This window comes from Haliaeetus leucocephalus, unplaced genomic scaffold, assembly GCF_000737465.1.
Source record: "Haliaeetus leucocephalus isolate CR32 unplaced genomic scaffold, Haliaeetus_leucocephalus-4.0 Scaffold417, whole genome shotgun sequence".
Classification (NCBI taxonomy): Eukaryota; Metazoa; Chordata; class Aves; order Accipitriformes; family Accipitridae; genus Haliaeetus; species Haliaeetus leucocephalus.
In genome coordinates this window covers 1,052,882-1,078,228 of record NW_010972853.1, presented here as the reverse complement: position 1 = coordinate 1,078,228, position 25,347 = coordinate 1,052,882, and the positions used below count along the sequence as shown (strand labels likewise).

At 43.8% G+C, this 25,347-nt stretch overlaps 1 protein-coding gene across 2 annotated transcripts in view; it reads left to right on the top strand.

The window, feature by feature from the left end:
- Window positions 1–25,347, top strand: part of KIAA0247 (KIAA0247 ortholog) — an 86,427-nt gene that overhangs the window by 13,403 nt on the left and 47,677 nt on the right. For both annotated transcript variants that reach the window (XM_010574157.1, XM_010574156.1), the window contains one exon: window positions 23,102–23,289. In XM_010574157.1, coding sequence (XP_010572459.1) covers window positions 23,169–23,289 — 121 coding nt within the window. In that variant the 5' untranslated portion in view covers window positions 23,102–23,168. The remainder of the gene's footprint in view (window positions 1–23,101; window positions 23,290–25,347) is intronic.

Sequence of the window (25,347 nt, the reverse complement as noted above, 5' to 3'; positions counted from 1 at the left end):
AGATTATGTAGATCTGGATACAAGGAGTGGGTCTGGATGCCTTACATAATGGTTTGGGCTATACATACATAGTAGGTGAGTGTCCCTCATGAGACCTTCCCTCAAGAGAAATGCTGAGCTTGGCTCCCAATTAGTGAAATCCCTGCTACTAGCCAGAGAACAACAGGAGGCTCAGAAGAGGATTGGAAAGTCATCTCTGTTCAAATCCACATGTTTAGGTGATATTCAGCTGGCTGCTACGGTCTGGGCTTTGAGGTTCTATATTATAATTTCTGTCTCTGGAGAATCTAGATCCAGGAAGATGTGGGAAGAGGTTGTAGGTGCCCTCTCAAGAGAAGTTGTTGTGTTTGTTTAACATAAGGAGAAGGAAGATTTCTTGCCTTGAGTTCTTGTCTTGTATCAAGTAGAAACATCTTTGCCTGCCCAGATGTGACAACCTCTCTCCCTCCCTTCCCACCCTTCTTCACCCTCTGATAAAAGCATGTGTTCTAGGACATACATGTCTTAGAATAGATAAAACTTTTCCATCCATACAAACATGATGTTTTCAAACACCACTGCAGTCTCTCATGCTGTCAGTGGTACACCCTGGGGGTATGGGTGTTATTTGGCCATAGGTTTTTGCCTTTAGGCTGTGTTTGGCAAAAGAATTTTTAAGTAAATTCAATCCAGTTTACTTTGGTATTAAAAACTTAAACCCCATTCTTCTTCGTTGGTATTTCTGTGGAGAAGACACTGCTGGGGTGAGACTTGCACTTGGATAACTTGGCTGTGTTTTATAGGTAAGCCTCTGTAACACAAGATGAGCTTCTCTGATGTCTTCTGGAACAAGAAGAGCTAAAATAGCTAAAGTACAGACGCAAAAACTCATCAAGTGAAAATATGTGGATTTACTTCCACAACTAATGACTGTTTCCAGTATAATAGGGCGTAACACGTGGCTGCTGCATGCCTTGTACAGTGGCGTGCAACTTCATTATGTTGTGGTTTTCCCGATGTGTGGCTGTAAGGTTGCCAAGCTTTCAGCTGCTGGTGTAGGGTTGTGCCAGCCATGCCTGGCACATGGGGAGGTGGTGACCTTGTATGTGTGCAGGGCACGGGTAGCCACGGGGAGGATGAGAGTTTATGGACTGCACGAGGCAGGGTGGCAGGCATTGGCATTGCTATAGCCGGACGCAGAAGTCTTTATTCATTTGTCATTTGGTCTCAGGTAAGTGCCAAACTTGGGAATATGGGGCTGCCACCTGGCCTGGAAAGAAAAACAAAGTCTTAATGCGGAAAGGCTGTTCTTGGGTGGAAAACGTTAAGGTACAAAGAAGCAGAGAGGGGTCTCCGCTGCTGCTGCTGAGCCAGTGGTGGCCTCTGGAGTGCCTTGCTCCTGGTGGTGTTGCAGGCTGTGGAGGTGCACATTTTGCTGTAGTGGCCATTAAATAAACCACTTGATTGATCTAGAATGCAAACATGCAGTGATAGCTATACCACAGAGGAAGATTTATATGAATCTCTGAACAAAAATCCAAGATACTTTGTCCTGTGTTTTTGGCTTGAGATACCAAATGCCTAAGTTTGAGGGCGTACTTGTCTTTTGTTCTTGGGGAAGGTGAATTTGAGGATCTCTTCCTGCAGTAGCACTGAGCTAGGCCTTATCTCCTTTTGCATTAAACGGAAGCACTTCCTCACCATACTTCATTGGGCAGGAGAGCTGAAATACTTGGTGTTCAGAAAACAAAAAAAATCCTGTTGCTCTGGGATTTCTGAATGCCTAATGAGCAGTGACTACTTAAAGGGTGTTTGTCAACTGGGAAATCTGACCTTTGAAAAATTTCTCTACATCTGTTCATGTAAGATTATCAAGAAGGTTGGAGGGTGAAGTGTTACTTTATCCTTTCAGATCATAGTGTGCTCATTGACATAGGTATGGTCATTTTGATAATCTCACAGAATAAATCTGGTCCTTCCAGGTTTGAAGGCTTGGCTATGCTTCTGTTTTTCTTCTCTGTGCTGCATGAAGTAATAAGCAACTGAGCTATCATGAATCTAAAGTTCAGACCATGGCAGAGCAGCTTGGGGGCATCTCTAATACCTGAAACTCCTTTTAATTTACAGAGGAAAAAAAATCCTTTAATTACTGGATAGATGACAAATATGAGGATCAAAGTGAGACTTTTGAGGCAAAGCTTAACTGCTTATAAGCCAGCAGTAATCATGGGTCTCCTTGCTAATGAAGTTTAATGTTGGGACTACAGAGCTGAGAAGGCTGACTTGGGAAAAGACAATGGGAAAGACTTATTTTTTTGTCTGCTCTGCGAAATACTAGCCTTTATCTCCTCGGCCTCCTTACCCTCGGCAGAGGACAGGTGCCACATGCAGAGTCATTTTGGCCACTGCCACTTCCTGCAGTCCTGTGTGCTTGCATTGGGGTCACCCACACAACTGCTGGTCTGCTCTGACCTTTTCTTCTCAGGCTTCCACTTCTTTGCACCCTAGAGTGCTAAGGGGACACCACAGCCAGCTCTGGATTCAGGGTGATCCTTAAATGGATAGACTGTCCCAAGTTCCACACAAGGAAGAAAAAAAAAAGGGATTTTGTTTGTCTCCACAAAATCCACCCTTTCTGAAAACAGTAACAAGGTTGCTGTTGTTTGATCACTGTTAGTCATAAGCAGAGTTAATGATACTAGACAAAAAAAGAGCCTGGAAATGTTTGTTATGGAAGTCCATGTTTAATCTCTGCCAGTGGCTTTTGGCTTGCTTAAAGCTGTGCTATAACCTTTCTGATTTCCAAGACTATTGATTGCCCCCTCTGTCTGACAATGCATTTAATTCTGTGATGCTTTTGCTGGCAATAGGTCTTCCTTTTCATGTGGAAGAAATGTAGACTGTAGATCTTGCTAGAAATTGATTGGGAGTAACTTCTGGTGGCATGGAAAATCTTCAATAAGAATAAAATAAGCTGTGTGCAGAAGCCTGAGTTGTAGAAGACTTTAAAGTCGGAAGCCTGCATCCAGCTTTCAGCTTCCGTAGGAGGTTGCTACACCATGCGAGTGCACTGTTTCTGCTGCTCCTTTTATAGTAGGATCATCAGTAAATGAAATACATAAGGAGGGCAAAACATGGAAGAAAATGACACTTCATTCTGCAAACCTCTCATCAAAAGCCAGCTTTTATAAGCTTAAAGATGAAGTTTCTGGTCCTAAGATGAGACTGCTAGCCACCCCTCTCAGTAAATACTTAGCCAGGCAATAGCTAAAATTCAGATATTGCATCTCTTTTTTTTTTTTTTTTTCCTCTGGCACTTTCTGGCTGTGAGGCTGTTAACCAGATAGTTGTCTGTGTCTCCTCTGTGCTGCATTGCTTTTCCCCTTACTGCTTGTGAGGAGGCTGAAAAAGCCTTGCTGTCTCAGCAGCGGACTTGAAGTCCACATGAGATCTATACACCAGATACCTGGGAGACTGTCTTTTTGTCTTCCTGTAAGCAAATGCTTGACTCTGCTGGAGACACTTGCGGATTGCTCTGTGTGTAGGAGTGTTCATCGCTGGGTTTCTTGCCTGAATTCCCTACCATGGGCAGAGAGTGAATACAAAGCAAGATGTGTGGGTCAGGGCAGTAATATACCTAGACTCAGACTGGAATGTTTTAAAGGGATAGAGTGGGGAGACTGGAACACGTTGTCACCTGGATGGATCAGGGAAGTAATGCTGGCACTAGTTAATCTGGCCTGTCATTTTCCATTTTATTTACTCCTGGCACTTGATTGTCAGAGTAGGCTTTTATACTGCGTTCTCTGGCTTAGGCTGCTCAGCACTGCTGCAAAATCCTTCTAATCCTTTTTGCTATCCATCTCTTGCAAGAAAAACTCAATTGACAAAGTGAATACTTGAGTTTCAGAGAGCAAGTGTGGATTCAGGTTTGCGAAGACAAAGAACCAGCAAATATGGCAAAACCTTGTTGAGACTGGGGGACTCTTAAAATAGGTGAATTAACTTGTGTGCTGTATCTTGACAGCTGTTGAGGGACTTTGCTAGTACGAGGGGTCTTATTTCCTTGCACAAGACTTTCACAACTAAATTATACTGACCAACAGGTGCTCAAATAGAAAAAGACGTTATTGGTCTGTTTTTTTAAGAGATAACAAGGATTCATTAAGATTGTCCATCTTGCCTTATAACTTTGTTGCATGGCAGACCCCTATGTGGTGTAGCACTGCTGAAGTAGAAGTCTTCTCAGCTAGCGTGCCTGTGTTCTGCAAGATATTACAAAGCATTGCTGCCATGTGTCTGGCCTCACATTTGTTGAAAACAGACATGTTCTTGGGTGCTCTGATCTGAACCAACTGTGTTGGTTGCAATTCTGGGCAGTGCTTTCAGGAGTTGAAGATGGCTTCGTGATAGCAGTTGAGATTTAATGTGCTAACCATGCTTACTGCTGCCAAATGCCTCACAGCTCCAGAGCATTACTGTAATCTGCTAGTGACAAAACTAGTCTTTCAGTGTTTCAGCTCTGACTGGGCTGTGGATAAACCAGGCTCGTGTTAGGGCTAAGCAGAACTCCTACAGGAGTGTTCTCATCCTCCTCATTCTGGCATCCTGTCATGAAAAGTGCTCTGAGCTTGACTGTCTGGGCCAGAATACTGGCAGCACTGGTTCTTCAGAAAGCCAAATCTGGACTGGGGATGATGGGGCTGGAACAGGGTAAGGGGAACAGGCATTTTCCTTTTTATCTTGGAAGGAGTGACCTATTACTTTTGCTTTTAAATATGAATGAACTCATTCTCTGTACCTCAGATACTGACCATATGGTATTCCTGGTAAAAGTAGCAGATGTTCCTTTCTTGCTGCGTTTTGCTTTGTTACACAAATTCTCTTTTTCTTTCTATCCTGTCTGCAATGGGCTGTAATAGTGTTCAGCTCCAGTGTATCAGGTTATTGCCCTGAATTTCTAAGTGTGCATTTACAAATAAGGTGGGGGCTGCATGAAACGTTGCTTGGGTTGTGGATCTGATGCATGTGTGTATATAGGTGGTAACTGAACCCTGCGTTCTGGGTCAGTATGCTCAGCTGAATTGTTTCTCCTTCTGTTTCACTGTTACTTGCGGCCTCTGCACTTTGTTCCTCAATATAAAACAGAATGTTCCACCCCACCTTCTTTGTGGTAGTATGGTTTGGTTTTGCTAGTGAATGCAATTTCTTTGCAAATCTGTATCACTTTGTATCCCAGAGCAGCATTGTTTTAGTGAGAGAATGAGGATATTTTTGCACGTAAATGGTTGTTTTCTATATTCTCCCTGCCAGTGTAGTTGTCCTCTTGTGTACTCATGAGTTGTTGTACCAGTTTAGTAAGGGAGAGTAGGCATATGGTGGTGGACTGCAGCAGACAAACATCTGTGAGTGCCAGATAGACAGATCATGGCATCCTGCAGTCTGGATGCAGGAATTAGAGGATTGCACCCACAAACAGTTGTTCTGTTGTCTTTGTTTGCATGGGGTATGAAGCACTTGACACAACACTAAGAGAAACTTTGGTCCTTGCTGGTGAGAATGATTCGGTTCTTCAAAAATATTTCATGTATTCTTAGGAATCTTCATGTGGGAAGGGGCACATTGCTTTGCCACTGGAGATCTGTTGCCCTAAGGCAGTGCCAGAGGCTGGCTGAGCCTGGGCTGCCACGCTGACCTGCGTGTACTCTATCGCACATTTAGCTGGAACAGGTAGGGTTATGAAGTGAGCCCTTCTGCAGGCTTCTTGTCTGGGCGTAGATGAAGACAGGTCCTTGCCCTTTCCCTGTAAATCTAGCTGTTGTCAAAATTTCTCTTTCCCCTGTCCAGGGACCCTGCCTGCTAGTCTTCTGTGTGAAGATAAGAGTGTGTCAGCATTGATGTATTTACTAAGAAAGGTGTCAAACAAAGAAAAATGTGGTAGTAGGTTTTTGTTAAGACTTCTGGAATGGGAAGGAGGATTTGCTGTTAATATCAAGGAAGCTGCCATGATATAACAAGAAAAACTTTATGGTGATGGGATTGCTTAAGGTGATAAAAAGTACTAGTTTTGTCTTTCCTTTTTGAGAGAATGCAGATACCAACTTTCTGCATATATAAATGGCTGTGGAACAGTTTGAAGTGTGTGTGTTTGTGCTTGCTAGTTAATGACACTGAGAAGAGGCACTAGCACAGGTCTTGTGACCAGTCTGTTGATGTGTTGTCTCTTGCTTTCCTCCAGAAGTCTTATGGCAGTGGCATGGGTTGCTTCCCCTTTGGGGAAAGCTTGAGCCTCTAGAGGAGGGATTTTGTCTTTCTGGTGAAGGAAGCAGAGGTGGGGAGGTGATTATCTCAGGGCCTGAGGAGTTTGCCTCAAACCATGCCCTAAAGAAAGCTGTGGTACAGAACTGCCCTTCCTGTCTGTGCTCAGAAACCACTAGTCCTTTCTGGAAGATTTGTGTCTCGGTGCTCTTGGGCTGGCTGTTTTCTGTTTGGGCTGTAGGTCACCTGTGATGATGTGTTTGTACAGTGTTGTTTAGCATGTGAGGGCTCGTACTGTAGCTTGTAGTGAGACAAGGTGGTCTCGCAGGCAGCTTTAACTGCAAAACACTGTAACTAGCAGGTAGTTCTAAACTTGGTGTGGCCCCTTGGCAGAGCCAGTCAATGGACCATGCTGTTTTAAGCATCTGCTCATGTAGGAGACTGAAACCTAGAGGACTGTTTGTCTGAGGGAAGAAGGGTGTGTTTGAAGATGTTGGGATTAGTGGTAGAGTTCATCAGTTACGATATTGCTCTAAAATTTTGATGCTGCTCTTAGTAGAAGACAAAACCACAGGAGTGAAACCCGCTGAGAGCCATGTCTGGGAGTAGGTTCAGGTTCCCCGAGAATCCCCCTGGGGCCAGTACAAGGATGCAAGGAGGCAGCAGTTTCCTCTTTGTCCTTGATCAGAAGAGGAACAGCTGCACTGGGGGTGGTAAAATGCAAGGAAAGGACATAAAAATGCAAAGATATCAAGAAGAGACAGAGATCTCTTCTTAATGGTCTTGTTTGTATTACAAAAATTACCACAGTCTTCGAGGTGCACCCTTCGAATGTACACCCTTTAAACAAAAAAAAGGCGGGGGGGAACCCACCCTAAAGCTTACACTGATGGATAAGATCAGTGTTCAAGATGACTGGAGATGTTATGTAGTGAACCTGTGTTTTCTGTCCCACTGCTCTTGGTAGTTTACTCCCCGCTGCCGTTGCAGCACCCCTTTGTCCATGCTGCAAGTGTGCTTTGGCTTAGTATCAAGCTTTGAAAGATATGTTCAGCAGCAGGTCTTGATCTCGGCCAAGGAGGGGGTGTATAGTTGTGCATAGGTTCTGTCTCTTAAGGAGGCATGACAAACTGGGGAACGGTTAAAAAAACCAAACCAAAACAACACCCCAAACCCACCCCCTACTCACATCCCCCCAAAAAACAAACCAAAACCCCCACTACAAAACCTGCACACTTTCTGAAAGTACATCTGGCATGGGAGGGGAGCCAATTTGCTCCTTTTTCCCTGGAGCAGGAGATTCCTGTGTTCCCAGTTGTGGTTGTTTAGGGAAGCCTGATGCAGGTATCTGTAGGGTGATGATAACCCCTTGCACGAAGGAACGTGGCCTCCGTTACCAGTATGCAGCTCATCTCTGCACTGAACTCCAAAAAGTGAGAGTACAGCTCAGCCCTTGTCGAGGGGGTGGTGTGCCTGCACAAGTCTCTAGATTGCTAATACTGCAGCCGCACAGGACCTTTGCAAAATGCACAAAGTAACTGCCCTCAAAACCTTACAAACTCATTCCTATATGCCCAGGGGCGATTTTTTCAGTCATGGGAAGTCCTGGAGACATTGTTAATGAGTTCAGCTGAGGAACTAGCACAAGGAACTGTGGGAGAGAGAAGGCTCGCTCTTGCGTGTGAAGGGTGAACTGGAGTGTGTGCAGAGAGGGTAAGGAGGTGTGGTAGTAATCTTAAGAAGAAACAAAAGGAGAGGTGAGGCTGTGTTAAGACTTGAAGATGAGGGGGAAGAGCTGGGAACTGGAGAGGAGGGAGAGCCATTGGCAAGGAAAGTCTTAGTCTTTACTCCTTTCATAAATTTGGTTTTATAAATTAATAAATATTAAGCTCATGTCAGTGACTGTAGCTACAAAAGTAAAAAGGGAGTTAAATATTTGCTGATAAGAATTTGAGGGAAGCCTGTTTCCAAGCAGTCCTGCTCTTTGATTCTTGCTTCTGAGCCAAATTATTGGCATGTTCTGGGACAGAAATAGCTCCTGTATCTGAGTGACCTTTTAATTTCCTTTTCAATCTTCTGAATCCACTGTAATGAGCAAAGAAAGCATTAAGAACAGGCGTGGTGCAGATTTTATTGCATGTTTGCAGTAGACCAAATAGGTCTGGATTTCTCTGGGTGTTACATAGCAAGAACCTGCTGTGAGAGGAAGATCACAGGGAACCAGTTGTAGTTCAGATTAAAGAGGTAGTTTCTCTCCATGTGATGGTAGCTCATAATATCTTTGTAGTAGTGGTCTTTTTGTTATGTATTTATACAGCACCTAGCACAGTGTGGTCTGATTCCTAGGCTCCGATTTCTGCCTCCCTTTGCCTTGCAAATGGTAATGAGGGAAGAAGTGCTTGTGAAGGGCTTTCTTTGCCTAATCACATACCTGTCCGAAGCAAAAGTTTATCCCTTGGCATGTGCCCCAGGCTTCCTGTCTGCATCTCTTCCCTTGCAGTGACTTCCGTAGTGAGTCACAACAACTGGCTGTTACGTATGAAAAAGGGTGTTAAAAAGCATGTGCTAAAGAGATGGGGGTAGGAAATGACCTCTCAGCCAAGAGGCTTTCATTGGGTGAGGGGATAAGGGAGGTGCATGCAGCAGAGGAAGAAGCAGCATGAGATCAGTGGACTTTTTATTGCACAGCATGAAAAGATCCCACAACGAAAATCTGATCTAACCTTTTCTTCCTGTGTGTCTTTCAAGAAATGTTTTCCATGTAAGGCACAGGAGAGCCTGCTGTAAGGAAGCATGTGGCTGTCATTTATTTCAGAAAATGTGTTTCAGCATTCAAACATAAGAAAACAGACCAGATAGACCTGTGGTAGCTACAGTCTTTGTTGCCCACGTTTATGCTGTTTAAAGACCAGTCTTCTCCAACTTGATTCTAGTGAAGTAACAGGCTTGCCTAAGGTCTGTTGGCTACTTGTAGGTGAGGAGAAGCAGCCAAGCATTGCTGGGGTTAGGCCTGACATTTCTCAAGTCAACATAATTGTATTGCCCAGCTGATGGTAAGCCAAAACCCTTCCAGAAGGTTTCTGCAGCTCTGGTTTGACTGTTGGTAAACGATTTCTTATGCAAGTCATCTATACAAAGCAGCCCACGGTTCAGGTGTGGTTTTGAAAATAAGTGTTGATTATGTTAATCATTTATCTGAAGTTCTTTAAGACCGGTTCATTCCCCGATATCCTTTTTCCCTCATACTTCTTTCCTGGCATGTAATAGTGGAGGAAAAAAATTTCTTTCTAGGAAATGGGGATTTAAGCATTTCTTGTCTAAAAAAGCAGAGGTTTCCTTTTTGCCTCTTGCAATGAAGGTGTTTGCACCTTAATATCTAAAATATCTAAAAAATAATTCCAACCCTTAACATGGGCTAATTCCATGAACTGGACCCTCCCTGTATTGATGATATTAAGGCAGTAACATGCATGTCCCCTGTTCTACTCTCATCCTCAGATTTTTTTAGGCTCCTGCAAAGTCTGAGAGTCTCATTGTACATTGTGCATCTTTCTTTTGTTGCAGTGGCTTTCACATTACTAGCATGGGTCTTAATTCACCAGTCCCAAAGCTTTTGAATTTTGTGTGTAGGCCTCGGTGAACACTCATAGAAGTGAACTGGGATCCCTCTGCATATTGTTATCTGTTGATGATTGGTTTGTAGGTGGGTTCTACAACTTGCCCTCAGGAACGTGCAGTGGGTATCGAGCTTTAGTGTGCTCTGAAATGACATGAGCCTCAGAGGCTGGTTCCTTCCTTTTTCTGCATTTCTTCATTCTCATCAGATCAGGAGTCCTTCCTGCGGTTAGGAAGTCTGATGGTCAAGCTTATTTCCTCAGAAATGAAAGCAAGCATTTTGGATTGGGCATCTTGCAACTGCTGACACTGCAGACCATCACCTGCTCCGCTTTTCTCCTTGCAGGTGGAAGTACCTGCAGAATCTGCAAGGAATAGTTTGGTGTTCCCTCGATGATGGTGGTGGTAAGGGTGTACCTGTCCATTCTACAGAGGCCTCCCTCCTGAGAGCCTTTGCCTCTTGAGAAGAGTAACTTTTTACGTCATGTACTGCAGAGTTCTGAGACTGAAACTTGTCGGTCTGGTGACAAAACCCAACAGCTTTCTTTGGTTGGAAATAAAGATTTCTGAATGGGAATGCTTCTTCAAAGAACTGAAACTCCTGCCCTATGACACCTGTTTCATAGCAAATGTAGCTTAAATATCACTCGTTTCTTCAGATTTGGTTTGTTTGCAAGGAACTTGTGAAGACTATTGATGCCTTTGATGTAAATAAAGCATGGCCGTGCTTGGCAGAGAAGATGAAACTTAACCTTGGTCTCTCAGAAGTAAGTTGTTGGGCTCTGTCCTCATCAGCAGGTGGTCCTACCTTTCAAAAGGGCCTGTAATAGTGTTTCACTGGGATTTCTTTCCATTTGCAGGGGTTGTGTGAAGCAGCTTTTGCAGTGATTCCCAGCAACTATACTCAAGCGCCTCTGAGTGCGATTTTGGAGGTGGTGGGGAGGCTGGAGAGGGAGGTGGAGGCTGCGAGACTATTGCTAGAGGCCAGGGAAGGGGATGTGGCTGTTGGAGAAAGGGCTTCTGATAGCTATTGTGCTCTGTAGTGTGCTGTAAGGAGTGTAGTTTCCTCAAAATGTGCCTTATAGCATCCTGTGGAGCCTTAATGGAGCCATTTATTTTCCACAATGCAGGCTTCTCTTTGTCCTCCCCTCACTTCCCTCTGCATGTGAATCAGTGACTCTGCTTCATGAAGAGAGTAGATCCTGAAGTGCAGAGGGAGACAAAGATAGTTTGTTGTCCAGCGCCAACTGTTGCTTACATCTTTTAAATGTCATGGTTTGCTCACCCAGTAAAGTAGTTTTAGGTGAGCTAGAATGTGTATAGAAGCAGGCGGAGGCTAGCCATTTCACAAAGTGAAGCTTGTAAGTGGCCTTTTAAAAGATGCTGATGGAAGCCTGGACAGTTGCAAATGACAGACCACCAACTCCTCTGGATACTGCTGCTGTACATGACATTCACAATACAATCTTACCCTGAACTTTATAGGTGGAGCTACAGATGACATCTGTGTGGGGGGTTGTGTTTTGTTTTGTTTTTTTTCCCAACAGTTGTTTCTTTGTGCATTTAGTGAAGAGAAGTAAGGTTAGCTTAAAAAAAATTGTCAGTTCCTATGCAGGGACCCTTTCTGGAAACTCTACATAATGTTTGGGGTTTTTTTGTGGATGAAAATGAGAAGCTCGGTTTACCTGTGCATATGAGACAGTTGCCAATCTGTTGATGTGTAGTAGACCTTTCTGCAAGATACAGGTTTTCTTATTTGTAAAACATGCCTTAATTTAAGTGGTTGCTCTGTTTCTTTGAAACTGTTGCTCCAGTGCTGTTACTTTACTGTTACTTCCTATTGCCTCTTTAAGAGATGCTAGAGAATTGTTGAGCAAGTTTCTGATACTGATGGCAGGCTATTTGCTTCCTTCCACACACACGCAGCATTTGTAGGAACTAACACTTGTCTCTCTGTATGGTTTTTATTTAAAATGTTTGGCCTCACAGGAAAAGGAAATTGGTAACACTGAAAGATGGGGCAAATGTATTTAGCCTGTTGCTTTGCAGCAAAGTCTTAGACTGCAAAGGCAAAAGGAGAACAGCTTTGATGAGGACGATTGCTGACTCTCAAAAGTCTAAATTGCATGTCAGATTGACAAAATGGGGAAAACAAATTTATTCTTAAGAGTACAGTAATAAAGGGATTGGGTGATTCCCTTTGAGAAACTCACTTGAAAATAGATTAAATGAATATGAAAATCCTCTGCTGTTGAAAGCTGTTTTAAATCTTCATCTCATAGTTTGGTGGGTTTTGCATATTAATTTCACTATCACGTAAGCTCTTATAGCTGATCTCTTTGTGCTGCTGCTTGGAGCACAATGTTACAGGTTAAAACATGAAAAGGATGACTTTTAAACTAGCTTGCTTTATACTAATTCTAATAACCTTTATTTAATCAATTCACTCTGAGGGAACCTTGTCTCCCAAGACAGGAAATTGCTTGAGGATTACTGTCAGTGGCAGGACCTTCATATTTATTTGCGAAATGTCTGGGGGAAAAAAAAAAATCAGTCCTCCTTTAAAGGCAGTTGAAGCTAGAGTTGCTGCACTTTTCCTGCCAGGCTGAGTAGAGGTCACTGGGAATTCTGTGCTAGAATGTTTTTTCTTGACAAATAGTTTGATGGCTTGAGTGTACTCATGCAGGATGCTGGGAGACAAATCAAAACCCCAAGCAAGGCCGAGTGTGACCTGTCTCCCATGTGGATGTACTATTTGCTTAGCTGCTAGTGGCTTGACAGAGTTCTTTCCTACCCTGCAGATAACCAAGAGTTAAATGTGCCTGCTCTAAAGTGCCCTTTTTGGGGAGAATGGGGAAGGATCTTCCACTTTTTAGCTCTGTGTGGGCAGAAGGAGCATGGGGAAGAGGTGTCTGGGGCAGGATGTGTGGTATCCTTTATGCTCATGTGCCCAGCCTGTTGACATTTGAATATAAGCATGCTGGAGAAGTAACAAAATGCAGAAATCCAATGAAGACTATACTCTCTTTCTCTTCTTGCTTGTGTTTCATGGATGCTTCCCTGGTAGCTGGCCCATTCAGGGGATGGAGGACTATGCCTAGAGGCAGGAGGGAGGCAGTGTCTGGAAGTGGTGTTCTTGGCTGAGGAACAGCAGGCAGTATGTATTGCTTTCAGGGAGGCAGCTGCCCAGGTCACTGGCAGGATGCTTTACATCTAGCTTCTGGTCCCAGTTGGTAGAGAGGCATTGCGTGCGGCTTTATCGAGGGTTTGTCTTTGCACATGTGCAATCGAGAGGGAATCTGATCTTTGCAAGGGTTTTCCCTGGAGTTTTGAGGCAGACTGGACAAAGCCTAGCTGTGCTTTTGCAGTCCTGGGTGGTCTAGTGAAAAAGCCAAGGTGTGAGGCAGAAGGTTAAATAACCTGTATCTTCTTAAGTTCTGGGTGTATCTCCTTCTGACCTAGCATTGGCACATGTGTGATTCTTGCCTGCGTGCAGCAGCACTTCATAGCCTTTCTCATTGTTGCACAAAACTGTAAGATTTACTGCCAGAGCAAGTTGCTGACTCTTGCTGTCCTGCTTTGTACAACTTTTTCCCCGTTTCAGCTTCGATTTTATTTGATTTCCTCTAACTAGCCAAGCATGTGTTGCCTTTGGCTATCACAGACTGCTCTCACCCAGCATTCTGGCTTTTAATCTGCATGGAAACCAGGATGCTCGGAGCCCTGATTTAGGGGGAGGGTTTTAGATGTAGAACATCTTTATGCATAGTACATTATTTCTGCCACACTTTGATGTGGATTGAAAATGGAGCTGGTTTTAGGAGCAAGAAGCCTGTGCAATTACTTGGCCCAACATGTTGTACAGGCTACTAAAGTCAAAGAGTGGTTCTACATGCTACAGGCTTCAGCAGCAAAGCTGAGGTGGGAGTTTCTTACTTCTCCCCAGCTGCTGCATCCACTGGCACCAGAGCTGTGCCAGTGCGAGGATCCAGTTTCCCCAACAAGCTCCTGAAAGTCGCATCAGCATTGCAGAGGGGATGGTTAGCTGTGACGTGGGTGTGGGAGCAGCAGCATGGGGGTGTCAAGTCACCAGGAGCAAGAAGTCATCCTTCAGCCAAGGTAGCAGCACAAATCTTAAGTGCTCAGATGGTTGAGGGACAGGCCTCAGCCCCAGCTGTCTCTGCAAAGGGGCAGTGCTGAAGTACAAAGGGTAGATTAGGCTATGGGTCAGTAAAGGCTGAGGAACCGTTGCTGCTACATAAACAAGTGCTCAGAGCTGCTGAATGAACAGTTGCTACTAGGCAGTGCTCCTTGGCTGCCTCAAGACCCTTTGCTTAACATTTCCTTTGAGTTTGTTTGGTGGCAGCTAGGCAGAGGCCCTTCCTCCAGGAGCTAAAGAATGGCGATTCCTGTGACACTTGCAGGGTGGGTGCAGGAGACTGTGGGTGTGCTCCTCCTGCTGCGGGTCAGAGCGTCCTGGGTCCCACCTCTGGGCTGTCCTAATTCCGGCAAACAGTGTCCATATAGATTTTTTAAAATATTTTTTCATTAATAGCTATGCTTTGTAAAGTCTAAATGTCACTGAGTCAAGTGAGGGAGAAGCTGAAGCTTCAGATTGACCTTCTACTGAGATGCAACTTACAGATTTTATTTACGACAGGTTTTAGTCTGTGGACTCTTACTTCTCTACTCTTCTTTCTGGCATGCTTCTCTCCCACCCCAACGTAATGGTGGAAATCTTTAATGTGCAGCCTTTGAATGGTGGTTGTAGGTCTCAGGAAGCTGCTTTGGCACCCTATTAGAACGGGACCTGTCCTGGGGATTCTGCTTGGATTGCTTGGCCTCCTCGTGGTGTATGTATGTCCCCTTGTGACATGTAATGAGCAGCGATCCTTCTTGGAGTGCCTCTCTGGCTTGATGCTCCTAGCCTGTGCTGCTTAAATCAGAATATAATTACAACTGATCCCCTGTTAGAAAATCAAATTAAGCATAGCCTGTTGAGGGAAGCCAGTTAGAGAGAAAAGGCTGTGGGGGTCTTCTGCATAGTGATGTGTGCTCTCTGTGAGCTGGTAATTGTGAGAGTGATTTAAAAGAAAGGAAGCTGTTAAGACTGCTATTTCCCCACCCCTCTTCTCTCAGCCCTTGAGTATTGACTTCTGAGATTAATTTATGGCACCTTGCCTGGAATCTGAAAGCTTCAGGTTGAGTATTGGGGTGGATACTGGTGTGCCTGCTGCCAGTGAGGGTGCCCAGCTGGGGAGCCTGCCTGGGCCACCTTCTGCAGCCACCCTTGACCATCAGCCTCACAGGAGCAGGTCTGCATGCAGGCAGTGTGCTCGTTGTCCTACAGTTTTAGTTGCAAGGGGTTTGAATGGTGATGCAAAATTTGACTTTTCCTTTTCCAGCTGTATGCTGGCGAGAGTGATGTGGCTGGGCTCTGTGGAGTGGAATGTGCCCAATGCCACTGTGATTGGTCTCTGCCACAGTGAAAGGTTTGTGGCAATACACATGCATCCTAAATAGGAAAAGCAATAGGAAACATCTAATGACTTTGCTACTACTAAAAAAGAAAAGGAAAATAGTGAGTTAATAGATACAAGACTCAGCATGATGCTGAGACCTTTTGAAAGCCAGCTTTCCCCCCCGCCCCGCATTGAGATCTACTGAAGCTGTTCTCTGCTGTATTAGAATTCCAATTGCAGTCTTAAAGTCAGAACCAGAATTTGAAACTGTGCATTATAACTTTCTCAGTTTGATCAGTGATACTGGATTGTTGGAAGATGAAGTTTTCAGAGGACTTAAGGGCAGTCTTATTTCTCAGAGTTTTCGTGTGTGTGTGTGTGTTTATCTTTGAAAACATCTTTGTGCTGCCAGACATCCAAATATCAAGGATTTGTTAACTGGGAAGGTTCTGATACTACATCATGTCTATTGTGGACAACTTTCTATATAAACTGTGATACAAGTAATAAGCACTGCACAGCAATTGTCATCATCGTTTGGAAGTGGGTGAGTAGATGTTTTTGTATCTGGAAAACTTGATCATTCTAAACTTGAGTTGTGTCTCACAGCTGTGCTTTTAGGAATAAACATAAGAGTGCCTCTATCTTCTAGTATAGTTCCTTATTTAAATGTCAGACTGGTTCATTGAAGTTTATATATAGAGGGCTTTGACAGGAAAAAGATTTCCCAAATGGGTGTCCTCTTCAAATGGCTGTACTGCCTGGTGGTATTGTAGCTGGATGTATAGCAGACTGATGCTTTTAGCCACATCAGTTGAAATGAAAGCACAAGAAGTGGTAAGGATGGGGAGAAGCACGTTCTAGCAGTGAAGGATTATAAAATAAGACTTTACTGTACATGGGGCTCGTGGTGCATTCCCTGAAACAGATTAACACAACTGCATAAATGAGAAAAGCATTCTGGATATACAGGTGACCTTACCAATCCAGTGCTGCTTTAAGAACCCTGCTTACTGAAAATAATATTTCAAGCTTGTATGTGGTTTAAAGAGGTTCTGCCTTTGCATGGCTTTTCTTTATTCTCATTCCCTTAAGCCATTTCAGTTTACTCTGAGTTTTCTTTTTTAGGACTTATTATTTTTGGAAAACGTTCTGGAACATTTTGTGCATATGGTTCTCTGTAAATGTGCTGTTGTACTGATTAAAGCTGAAAGTATGAAACCTAGCCTTTCTGATGCAGTGTGGCAGGGGAAAAATGCCAAAACAATCGTTTCCAAAGGGAATACTTTTCCAAATAAAGACATATTTAAAAAAAAAAAACCAAACCAAACAAACTGAAAAAGATTTCATATGAGATGTATTCTCCACTGTCCCCCAGTCTCTACTTTCTCCCATAGGTTGCATAGAAAATCCCTTAAAGCACATCCACCACTTCTTTTTTTTTTTTTGTAACTGGTTTCTCTTCATTCACTGGTTACATGACCCCATTGCTATAAACATTTTTGTAATAGCACAGAAATGTCCTGTGCATTGGAGTTGCGTGCATTAACCTGTCTAACTCTCTACCCTGCCCCTCCGCGGCTCTGCTTTTCCTTCTTACTGGTGCCTGGAAGTTCACAGCCTGCCTGTAACTAGCTTCTCCTTCCTGATTTGGAAGGACAACTGGATTTTGACCTCTTACTTTCTTCCTCCCAAGAAAGTTTCCAGTGAAATTCTGTGACTTTCAAGGAGACTTCTTAAAATTTGGGGAGCTAATGATATCTAGGGCTTTCTCTCAGACTTACCAAGGCAAGGAAAATTGGATGGTGTGGGGTTTGGGTTTGTTTTTGTTTTTGTTTTTTTCCCAGTCATAAAATTCAAATTTTCTGTGACTGTGTCAGACCTGGCATGACAACCACAGACTTGGAAATGGGGGAGGATCCTCACAAGACTGAGACTGTTTCTAACAATTTGTCTCTGACTCTGTTTCTAAAACTATGAGAGTGGTATTTGCAAGAATGAAACCCGGGTGCTAGAGCAAGCTGTGCTGTGGTGTCCTCTTTACTCTGACACAGGATGGGAAAGCAAGTCAGTTGAACAGAAAACATTTTATGGCTTAAAGGCTATGGTGTGGAACAATGTTACTACATGTTGATGTATCAGAGCACCTTGCTCATAGTTTGTCCTCTGCAGTTGGGTGTCTGATGCTGTCGGTCCTGAAGTGAAGTACATTTTTTGGAGGCCTACTCTGTCTTCTTGGGAAGATGGAATTTACTGCTGCAGCGCACAGATTTATTTAGCAGACTATTGTGGTTGGTTGGTTGGTTTTTAAGTCTTTAACATAACATGCAAAAGGATGGCAGTTTAGACTGTAGGAGATGTCAATCATAGTTCACAGATTTACAGGGATGTAGCAGTGGACTTTTAAAGTGTGCAGTGAAAATATGCTTGATCTGGTTTTCCTTGAGGGATACAGGAGCTCCTCATTTGGCTGACTTTGCAGGTCATAGGCCAAACCGTGTGGCACAGTTGGGGAACGAGGAAGGAAACCCAACAATTCAGGTCCCACTACAGGCTGCAATCAGGTTTTGGTTTGCAGGAGGATGTGCACTGATTCCAGTGTCTGGAATAAGGAGCGCAGTCTACCCAGTGATTCCTTTCTGTAGCAGGGGATATCTGCAGTTCAGCCCTCTGCTTTATGCTGTGCCTGTGCTATGCAGAAATCTGCCTTTTTATAATTCAAAGATGAAGGTGCAAAATGAAGCTACCAAATATACATGTTCTAAATCATCTGGTTACTTTGCGGGGGGGATTATTACATGGGTTGTTTGGTTTTTCTTATTTCTTCTCTTCCTCTTCCACCTTTTCCAATTATCCTGGATAATTAAGAGTTGGCTGTGCTGAAAAGTCGGATGATTAAGATTTTTCTAAACTGCCTGCAGGTAATGTTGAATGCTTTGGGTTTTTTTCTTTGTGTCTAGTTTAACTGAACAGTTTAATTGAACTGTGAAGTTATCCCAAAATGTTAAAAATACAATTCTGTTTCTAAAAGCTTTCAATTAAACTGATTTAGCTACAGAAAGTAAGTAGAATTAGAGATTTCTTTCCTCTGCTGGCAGTTGGACTTGGTTTTTCTGTAATTTTCTTATTAAGCAGCCAAGAGGATGCCTTTTTTTTTGTTTTAAGCTTTGGTAATTGAAAGCAGACAAAATAAGGATACAACAAAACCAGCAACTATGAGTGAAGGTTAAGTCCTCTGAACCACACCACTCACCTTAGGTTCTACCTGAAGTGTGACCATGAGGCAAGAACAATCCTTGTCCTTAGCCTTTCAAAAGGTATGCTGTGCGCACCCATCACTCATCCCACTGCCAAGATCTTTGCTGTGTGCATTCAAGAGATAGCAAACAATTTCTGAGTATTATTCTGTGAGAGGGAAACTACGTGCATAAAATAGAGATTTCTGATGTGCATGAGGATAACTAATTTTCTTTTGGCAAGTTTCAAGTACGGTATTTAAAATCAAGCCCGTAGCACTCCAAACATACTGAATGCTTCCCTAAAACTGTGAAGAATCCAGATTGAAGACCTGTTTTCCAGCAACAGTGACACAGGACGTAGCTGTGCCAGGCATCTTAAGCAACTGGAGAGCCTCAGACTGTTGCATCTACCCCTGACATCCCATGTCCTTAGTGCATCAGAACTACCTTAATCTGGCTGTCTTTCATGTCCTGAGCATATGACCTTCCAAAGAACACTTTTCCATGGGGACCTAGGAGTCCTGCTGTGATGAAATGGGGGAAAACCAGAAAATAGTTATAATCCTGGGAAAATGTATGCATGCTTATGAAGGGATCTTGGATCAAGGGATATGAGTTGGCAGCTTCTGAAGGTCTAGTAGATAAATGGCAGAGGTCCCCAAACAGCTTAGCTTAGAAAAAGCTCCTGCCATATGTGAGTGCATCATCTTTGGAAACGGCCGACTGTGGTTTAAGAGTGAGCAGGAAGTCTGGCCTGCGTGGTTCCAGTGGAAGCTGATGCCTGCTTCAGGGAGTTCATGTAGGAGTGGGCTACTGCTCCTTGTGCGAGCAGGGCTGGCCATGCAGCGAGGGGGATTAATGCTGAAGCATCACTGGGAAGGCTGCTTGATGACAAGACTTCAAGAAAAGAAAGACCCAGGGATGGCTGTAACCCAGGAGCAATGAGTACTTTTTCTCTTGTTCATAGCATTCCCTGAGAGGGTGTGTGGCTATTGGCTTTGTGGCCATGGAGGATGGTTTATTTTCTTATCCATATTTAGTAGGTGTTTTTCAAAGTGCACATTAAAAAGAAAGGAAAAAGAAAAACAACAACCCCAAACCTCTGTTGACTGATGTAGTGTTAACAGAGAAGAATCTCCTCTTCTCTCCTTACTGTCTTTATGGGAACTGCTGGCTATACTAAATATTCTCTTTGAAAACATCTCTGTTTAAACTTAATCCTCCAGCCTAGGCTGTGGCATGTGAAATGGGTCTGAAGTGTCCTTGCTCTGTATACTTGTGCTGCTGTTGGCTTCTGCCTCATTGTTTCTAGGATCCATTAAAGAAAGCAGCCCATTCCTTAATGCTGTGTGTAAACAGGGAATGGCTTTGATTCTCGTGAACCCATGAATTGTTAAGCTGTCTCCTTAAGAGTATGTCTCTGACAAATGTGTGTGCTCCACAATGCACTCCAGTTAACTTCTGGAGGTGGAGGCCTGTAGAGTTGTTACGAAAGCTGCTTCCCTCTGAGCTGTAGGTAATAAGGAGTGTGCTATAACAACAGTCAACTTTCAGGGAATTGAACGTCTGTCTAAATAGCTTCCCAACCACCAGCTCCCCTCTGGGAAGAAAGGATACCTTCTTATCCAGCCAGAATCTCTTTCATCTTCTAATTTTGTCAAGGAAAAGTCAAGGCTGAGAACAAGTTTTGTAACTTGGCTGAAGCCTGAGGGAGGATCCTCACAGGCGGTACCTGTGCCCATTGTCTCCTAACAATTCTGAGGGGTTTGTTGATGCTATCTTCCACTAAATAGTTCTGCTGCCTTTGTGTCTCCTTCAAATCCTACACTAAACTAAATCAGCTTAGTGGGATGTTACTGTAGGCATAGCAGCAGCAATTTACAGCATTCCTTGTGGGGCAGCCCCATGCCTCTGACAGAGAGGATCCCTGATAACCTGGGACTCAAGTGACTTGCTAGCTGAAAAGAGATAGGGAAACTGTGCCTGACTTCAGAAAAAGGAGAGAAACAGCACTGTGCTTTGGAGCAATCTATTAGTGAATCGAGAATAAGCAATAATTGATTCACCCAGAAGATATTCTTGTTTTAGGTATCTCTAACTTGGTTGTTGTTCAGAGACCAGAATTGGACTGCTGGCTTCCATGTGCAATCTTTGGGAGAGGAAAACATCTCGGGGGCAAGGTAGCACACCTCAGGCAACTCAGCAAATTCTGTGATAATTGCATGCCCTCTTCCCTACTTCTCTTTCTGGCTGCTGCTATGTCACCTGGCAAGCACTGTTCCAAGAGCAGGGAAGGCCACCTTTAAAAGGTACCTTGGCAAGACTTGCAGAGTTTGTTATACTAATAAGGCTTCATTAAGTTGGAATGGGGAGGACAGACCTGTCTTGATTTAATCAGAAGGGCCATTTGCTGAAGATGGTGCATTGCTTTGTCAGAGCTGTAATTCAATGTAAACCAGTGAGTCTTAGAAGAAAGCAGCCAGCCGTTGGCCTGGAGTATAGGCCAGATGCTGGCCTCTTCCAACTGAGTATGAACTTAAAATCCATGTGGGAGATCTGACTTGAGAGGAGGAGCAGATGTACAGATTAGCTGGCTTGGCTTTCTTCACAGAGGAGTATTTTTTCATTCCATTGTCTAATTGTTGCTGAAGGAATTCCAGCAGGTGAGTGGCACCATCCTTACTCTTTTCTGCATGGTAGGAGTTTGGTGAACAAAGCATTGGCTCCTTGTCTGCAGAAGACATGAGAAATCTATAGGTTGTGCTACAGGCATAGAGTGGGATGGCATCACTTCTCTCCCTCCCCTTCCAGATGAAGCAAGAAACAAAAGGGGCAGACACAGACTTTATTGTAGCATCAGCTCCAGACTTGCCACATGGCAGTTTAAATGTCATTTTGAAATGACATTTCAAGGCGGGGGTGTATGCAGACAAAGAATTCTTCTTTGGTAGAGACTAATTGACTTAAGATCCAAATTTTAAAGATAGCCCCTTTGCAAAGTAAATATGAGCAAAGTAGTGATGTGGAACTAAGGAAACCCTCTTATCACTAGGATGACTTCCAGGTTTAATGACAAATCTACACCTTCCCTCCCATAATGCAGCTTCTTTTTTGCCTGAGTAATTGGAAACATGAGTTGTGGCTGTTTGAGTTGTGTTTCTCTGGTCAGTGCTGGTGTGTTGACTTCATCTCAGAAGTACTTAAGGATCTGAAAGTCATACTGCCTTCCCTAGTTGTAGGAGTCCTAACCCAGGTCTCCTATCTGTTCTCACAGAGTATGAAAGAGTACAATAACTGCCTCTGCACCTCTCAAGTTTGTTTGGAGTTATCCAGCAGTTCTGAATTTCTATGGGAAACTTGGCCAAAAAAAAATAATCCCCCTACAGTATGAATACCCATTCACCTGAAAAAGCTGTGGCTGAATGGGGTTTCCCTCAAAATTAGAAGTATTCCTGTGGTCAAGTGTAAAGAAATGTTAATTTCTGCACATTTTTTCCCGCCCCGAGAGCTTTAGATGTTCGTGTAAGGAATAGCACGATAGAAGTATTAAGATGTGTCTCCATGTGTTTTTTTTTTTGTTTGGGTCTTTTTTTCACTACATCTCTCACCCAGTTGTCTTGTATCTCAGTTTTCTCCTTCCTCCTTTGTAAAACCAGTACACACAGATTTTTTTTTTAGTCCCAGCTTTCTTTCACGAGTATTGGATTTATGCATGACATTGTTATTCATCCAGGTCCAAAGTTACTGTTGGAGGTCTTGCAGGCTAAAACCATACTAGGTTGGTAGGACATGTATTCTGCTGGGTCGTTTTCCTTCATTAAAAATAGGGGTTCAACTTTGTGCTTTCTTGATTTCCCAACTGCTCTTTGTGTGTTTGTGTGCGAGTCTGTTTTTGCTGTGGCAGTGCCTGATAGGCTATGGCTGAATCCCTCAGTCCTCAGGTATGAGCAGTGTCACATCCTGCAATTTTAATTGCTATGCTCAGTACTGTCAGAACATTATACCTGAGGTTTGCAAGCTGTTTTACATTCCTCCTCATAAGCGTGTGTTTGCCTGCCTGCCGGCTGGCTGTCAGGTTTGCTGTGCCTCTCCAGGTGGCTGAAGAAGCATTTGATTTATTTATCCTAGCTGTCTAGTACTGTCTACTGTGTTTTGGAGACCTTCTGAAAGGTGGTGGGGGTGTAGGAAGGCTGGCTCTCTTGAAGTTATTTTGGAACAGATTCTCCAGATGCTATATCCTCTGGGCTTGTCTTGAAAGGAAAACCTAAAATTAATTGTAAGCTAGGCAGTCTTCACACCTGAAATATTAGAGGGTGAGTGAACAGTTCTGGTCTCTCTATAATACAGCTCCTTTTAGTATTTCCTATGCAGAAGATTGCGCTTTCTGCTACTGTTACCTTGTGAACTGTGAATACTGGGCAAGATTCCTAAATGCTAGAACATGCAAAAGGTTGCTCTTGTTTGTTTATGAATTTCCCCTTTCTGCCCCTCCCCAGACGTTGTAGGTATTTGGCTCAACACTTACTGTTTGTTTCTTTGTTTTTGTAGACCGAGGTGCTCCTGATCAACCAGATCTTTCAGGAATTTTTTAAAAAGAAACTTTGGTGGGTAAAAGATGTGCCATGGAATGGTAGCACCAAAGAGCAACACAGGATCATCTCTTGCCTTGACTAGCCATGGGTTATTTCTTCTGCTAGTTATCTTTGGTAGCTTTATCTTGGAAACACAGGCCACAGGTAAGTGAAACCTTTGCATATGCTGCAGGGAGGGGAAGATGTCTAAGTATGGAGGTGGCGTTATATTTTTATGGGGGAGCTGGTGATGGTTGATGCATTTGAACACATCTTTCAGTACTCAAAGGAAAAATTCCATTGCTACTTGTAAAGCAGAGGGCAATGTCTGAACTGGATGAGCCTTACACGTTAGTAAGTAAATGCTTGTCCTTTACCCTGTCATTTTGATTCCCCCAGCCTTTTCGCCCTCCATTCTCATGCCTTCACTGCAGCTGGGAGCACTTGGACCATCTCAAGAGCGTGGACCATGTTTTAGTTGAGGAAGATTCTCATGTAGACACTCTTACCTGTATGCCCTGTAGCAACTGCTCATGTGAAGTAGTTTTGGAAGCACAGACTGTCTTCAGCTCTTTGCACAGCTGATGAATCTGTTCAGTGTTTCCTTGTGTGCTATCTTCCGACACCTCAGCACCTGCTAACTGCACCCCTCTATTGGATCCTCTTTGCAGCTCGAGTTCTTCCATCTCCCCTTTCTGTCGTCTTGATGTTTATCTGATGGACAAGTGTTGTGAATAATGTAAAGAGCAGTGTAATGGGATGATATGTAAAATGTCAGCAGAGATGAGGGGATCTGCCTTTTAGAAATGAGTGGAAGAAGAAAATATACTGGATACTCACAAAGTAGTACATGATGTGAAGTATGTGCTTGTTTACCCAGTATGCCCTGAAATATGTCTGTTCTCTTAGACTAGCCATGATGTAGTCTGTAGAGAGATGCTTGATCATAAGTGGCGTGGGATGGAAGCAGTAACTTTGTGTGCTCTTGCATGGAACTTTGAAGGCGGTTAGTCCCAAAAAGGCATGTAGATTTGAATTCAGCAACTGTTACAATGTACAACATTCTCAACATAACTCTAAAAAGCCCTATTTATTTGACATATCATGGCACCTGAAAATGTCCTGTGACCAACAGTCCCCTCAGCATCAGCGAAGCTTGAATTGGCCTCTGTGTGGTAGAGCAGAATAAATGTTGCCAGATGCACTACAAGCCAAGGTGATCCTGTATGGAAAAGTCTGCTGGCGCTGCAAACTTCTGGAGGAGGAGTTGATCTACTTTTAGTATTTATGGCTCTTTGTTTGGAAGGGAGAGGCTGCTGAAATCAGATATTCCAGACTTGTAGGTCTTCCTGGCCTGATTTTGGCTTTGTAGGCAATGAGGGGTGGGGGGACACATGTGAGAGAGTGACAAATTGGCAAGAACAGATAGCGAGGGGGGAAGGGGACAAGGTCTTTTTGGATCTGGTCTATCCTTGGTTTTTTTCCAGTCTTGCTGTTATTGGTGATAATGTCACTGCCTCATTTCAGATGTAGGCCTGTCAGATATGCCTCCCAGCCTGGGGCTGGAGTGCAACATCCCCATCTGAAACTCCCATTACATACTACAGCACCTTCAATTGAGTCTGTAATCAGTATGCAAATGTCCTGTGCTGTACGGGGTTGCTGGATGGGGAAAAGCAGCCACAATACTGGCAAGCCTTTTTAGTATAATTTTTGAGGCATCCAGTCACATTAACAAAAGCACTAGTTAAGCATGTCAGACCCGAGAGTGGTTCTGCATTGTTTCCCTTTCTGTGTTCCTTTTGCTTCAGGACCTGAAACCAGCTGTGATAAACTGATCAAGGCAGATGATCAGCTAAATAGGATTATAGTGGCTGGGCATGAACCATTTCCTGCAGGGGAAGTGAGAAAGTGAGTGCATGCAGAGGGGAGCCCAAGAGCATAGCAGAAGGCAAGACGTGCAGGGCTAAAAATCCTGGGGGAGGGGAAGGGCTCGCTGAGGAGCGCTTCCATGTACAGGATTTCTGAGACTGGGAGGTAGCAACCCAGCTGCCAATTGCTGGGAGGGATGGGGGTGCTCAGCAATGCGTCATGGGCCTGGAGAGCTGCACCTGCAGCAGCACGCCAGCCATGAGTAACGTTAATGAGCAAGTCAGGCGAGGCGCGCAGAGCCAGATGGAGAAACAAAGAGTACTGGCGAGGCACTTGGAAAATCATCTTTCC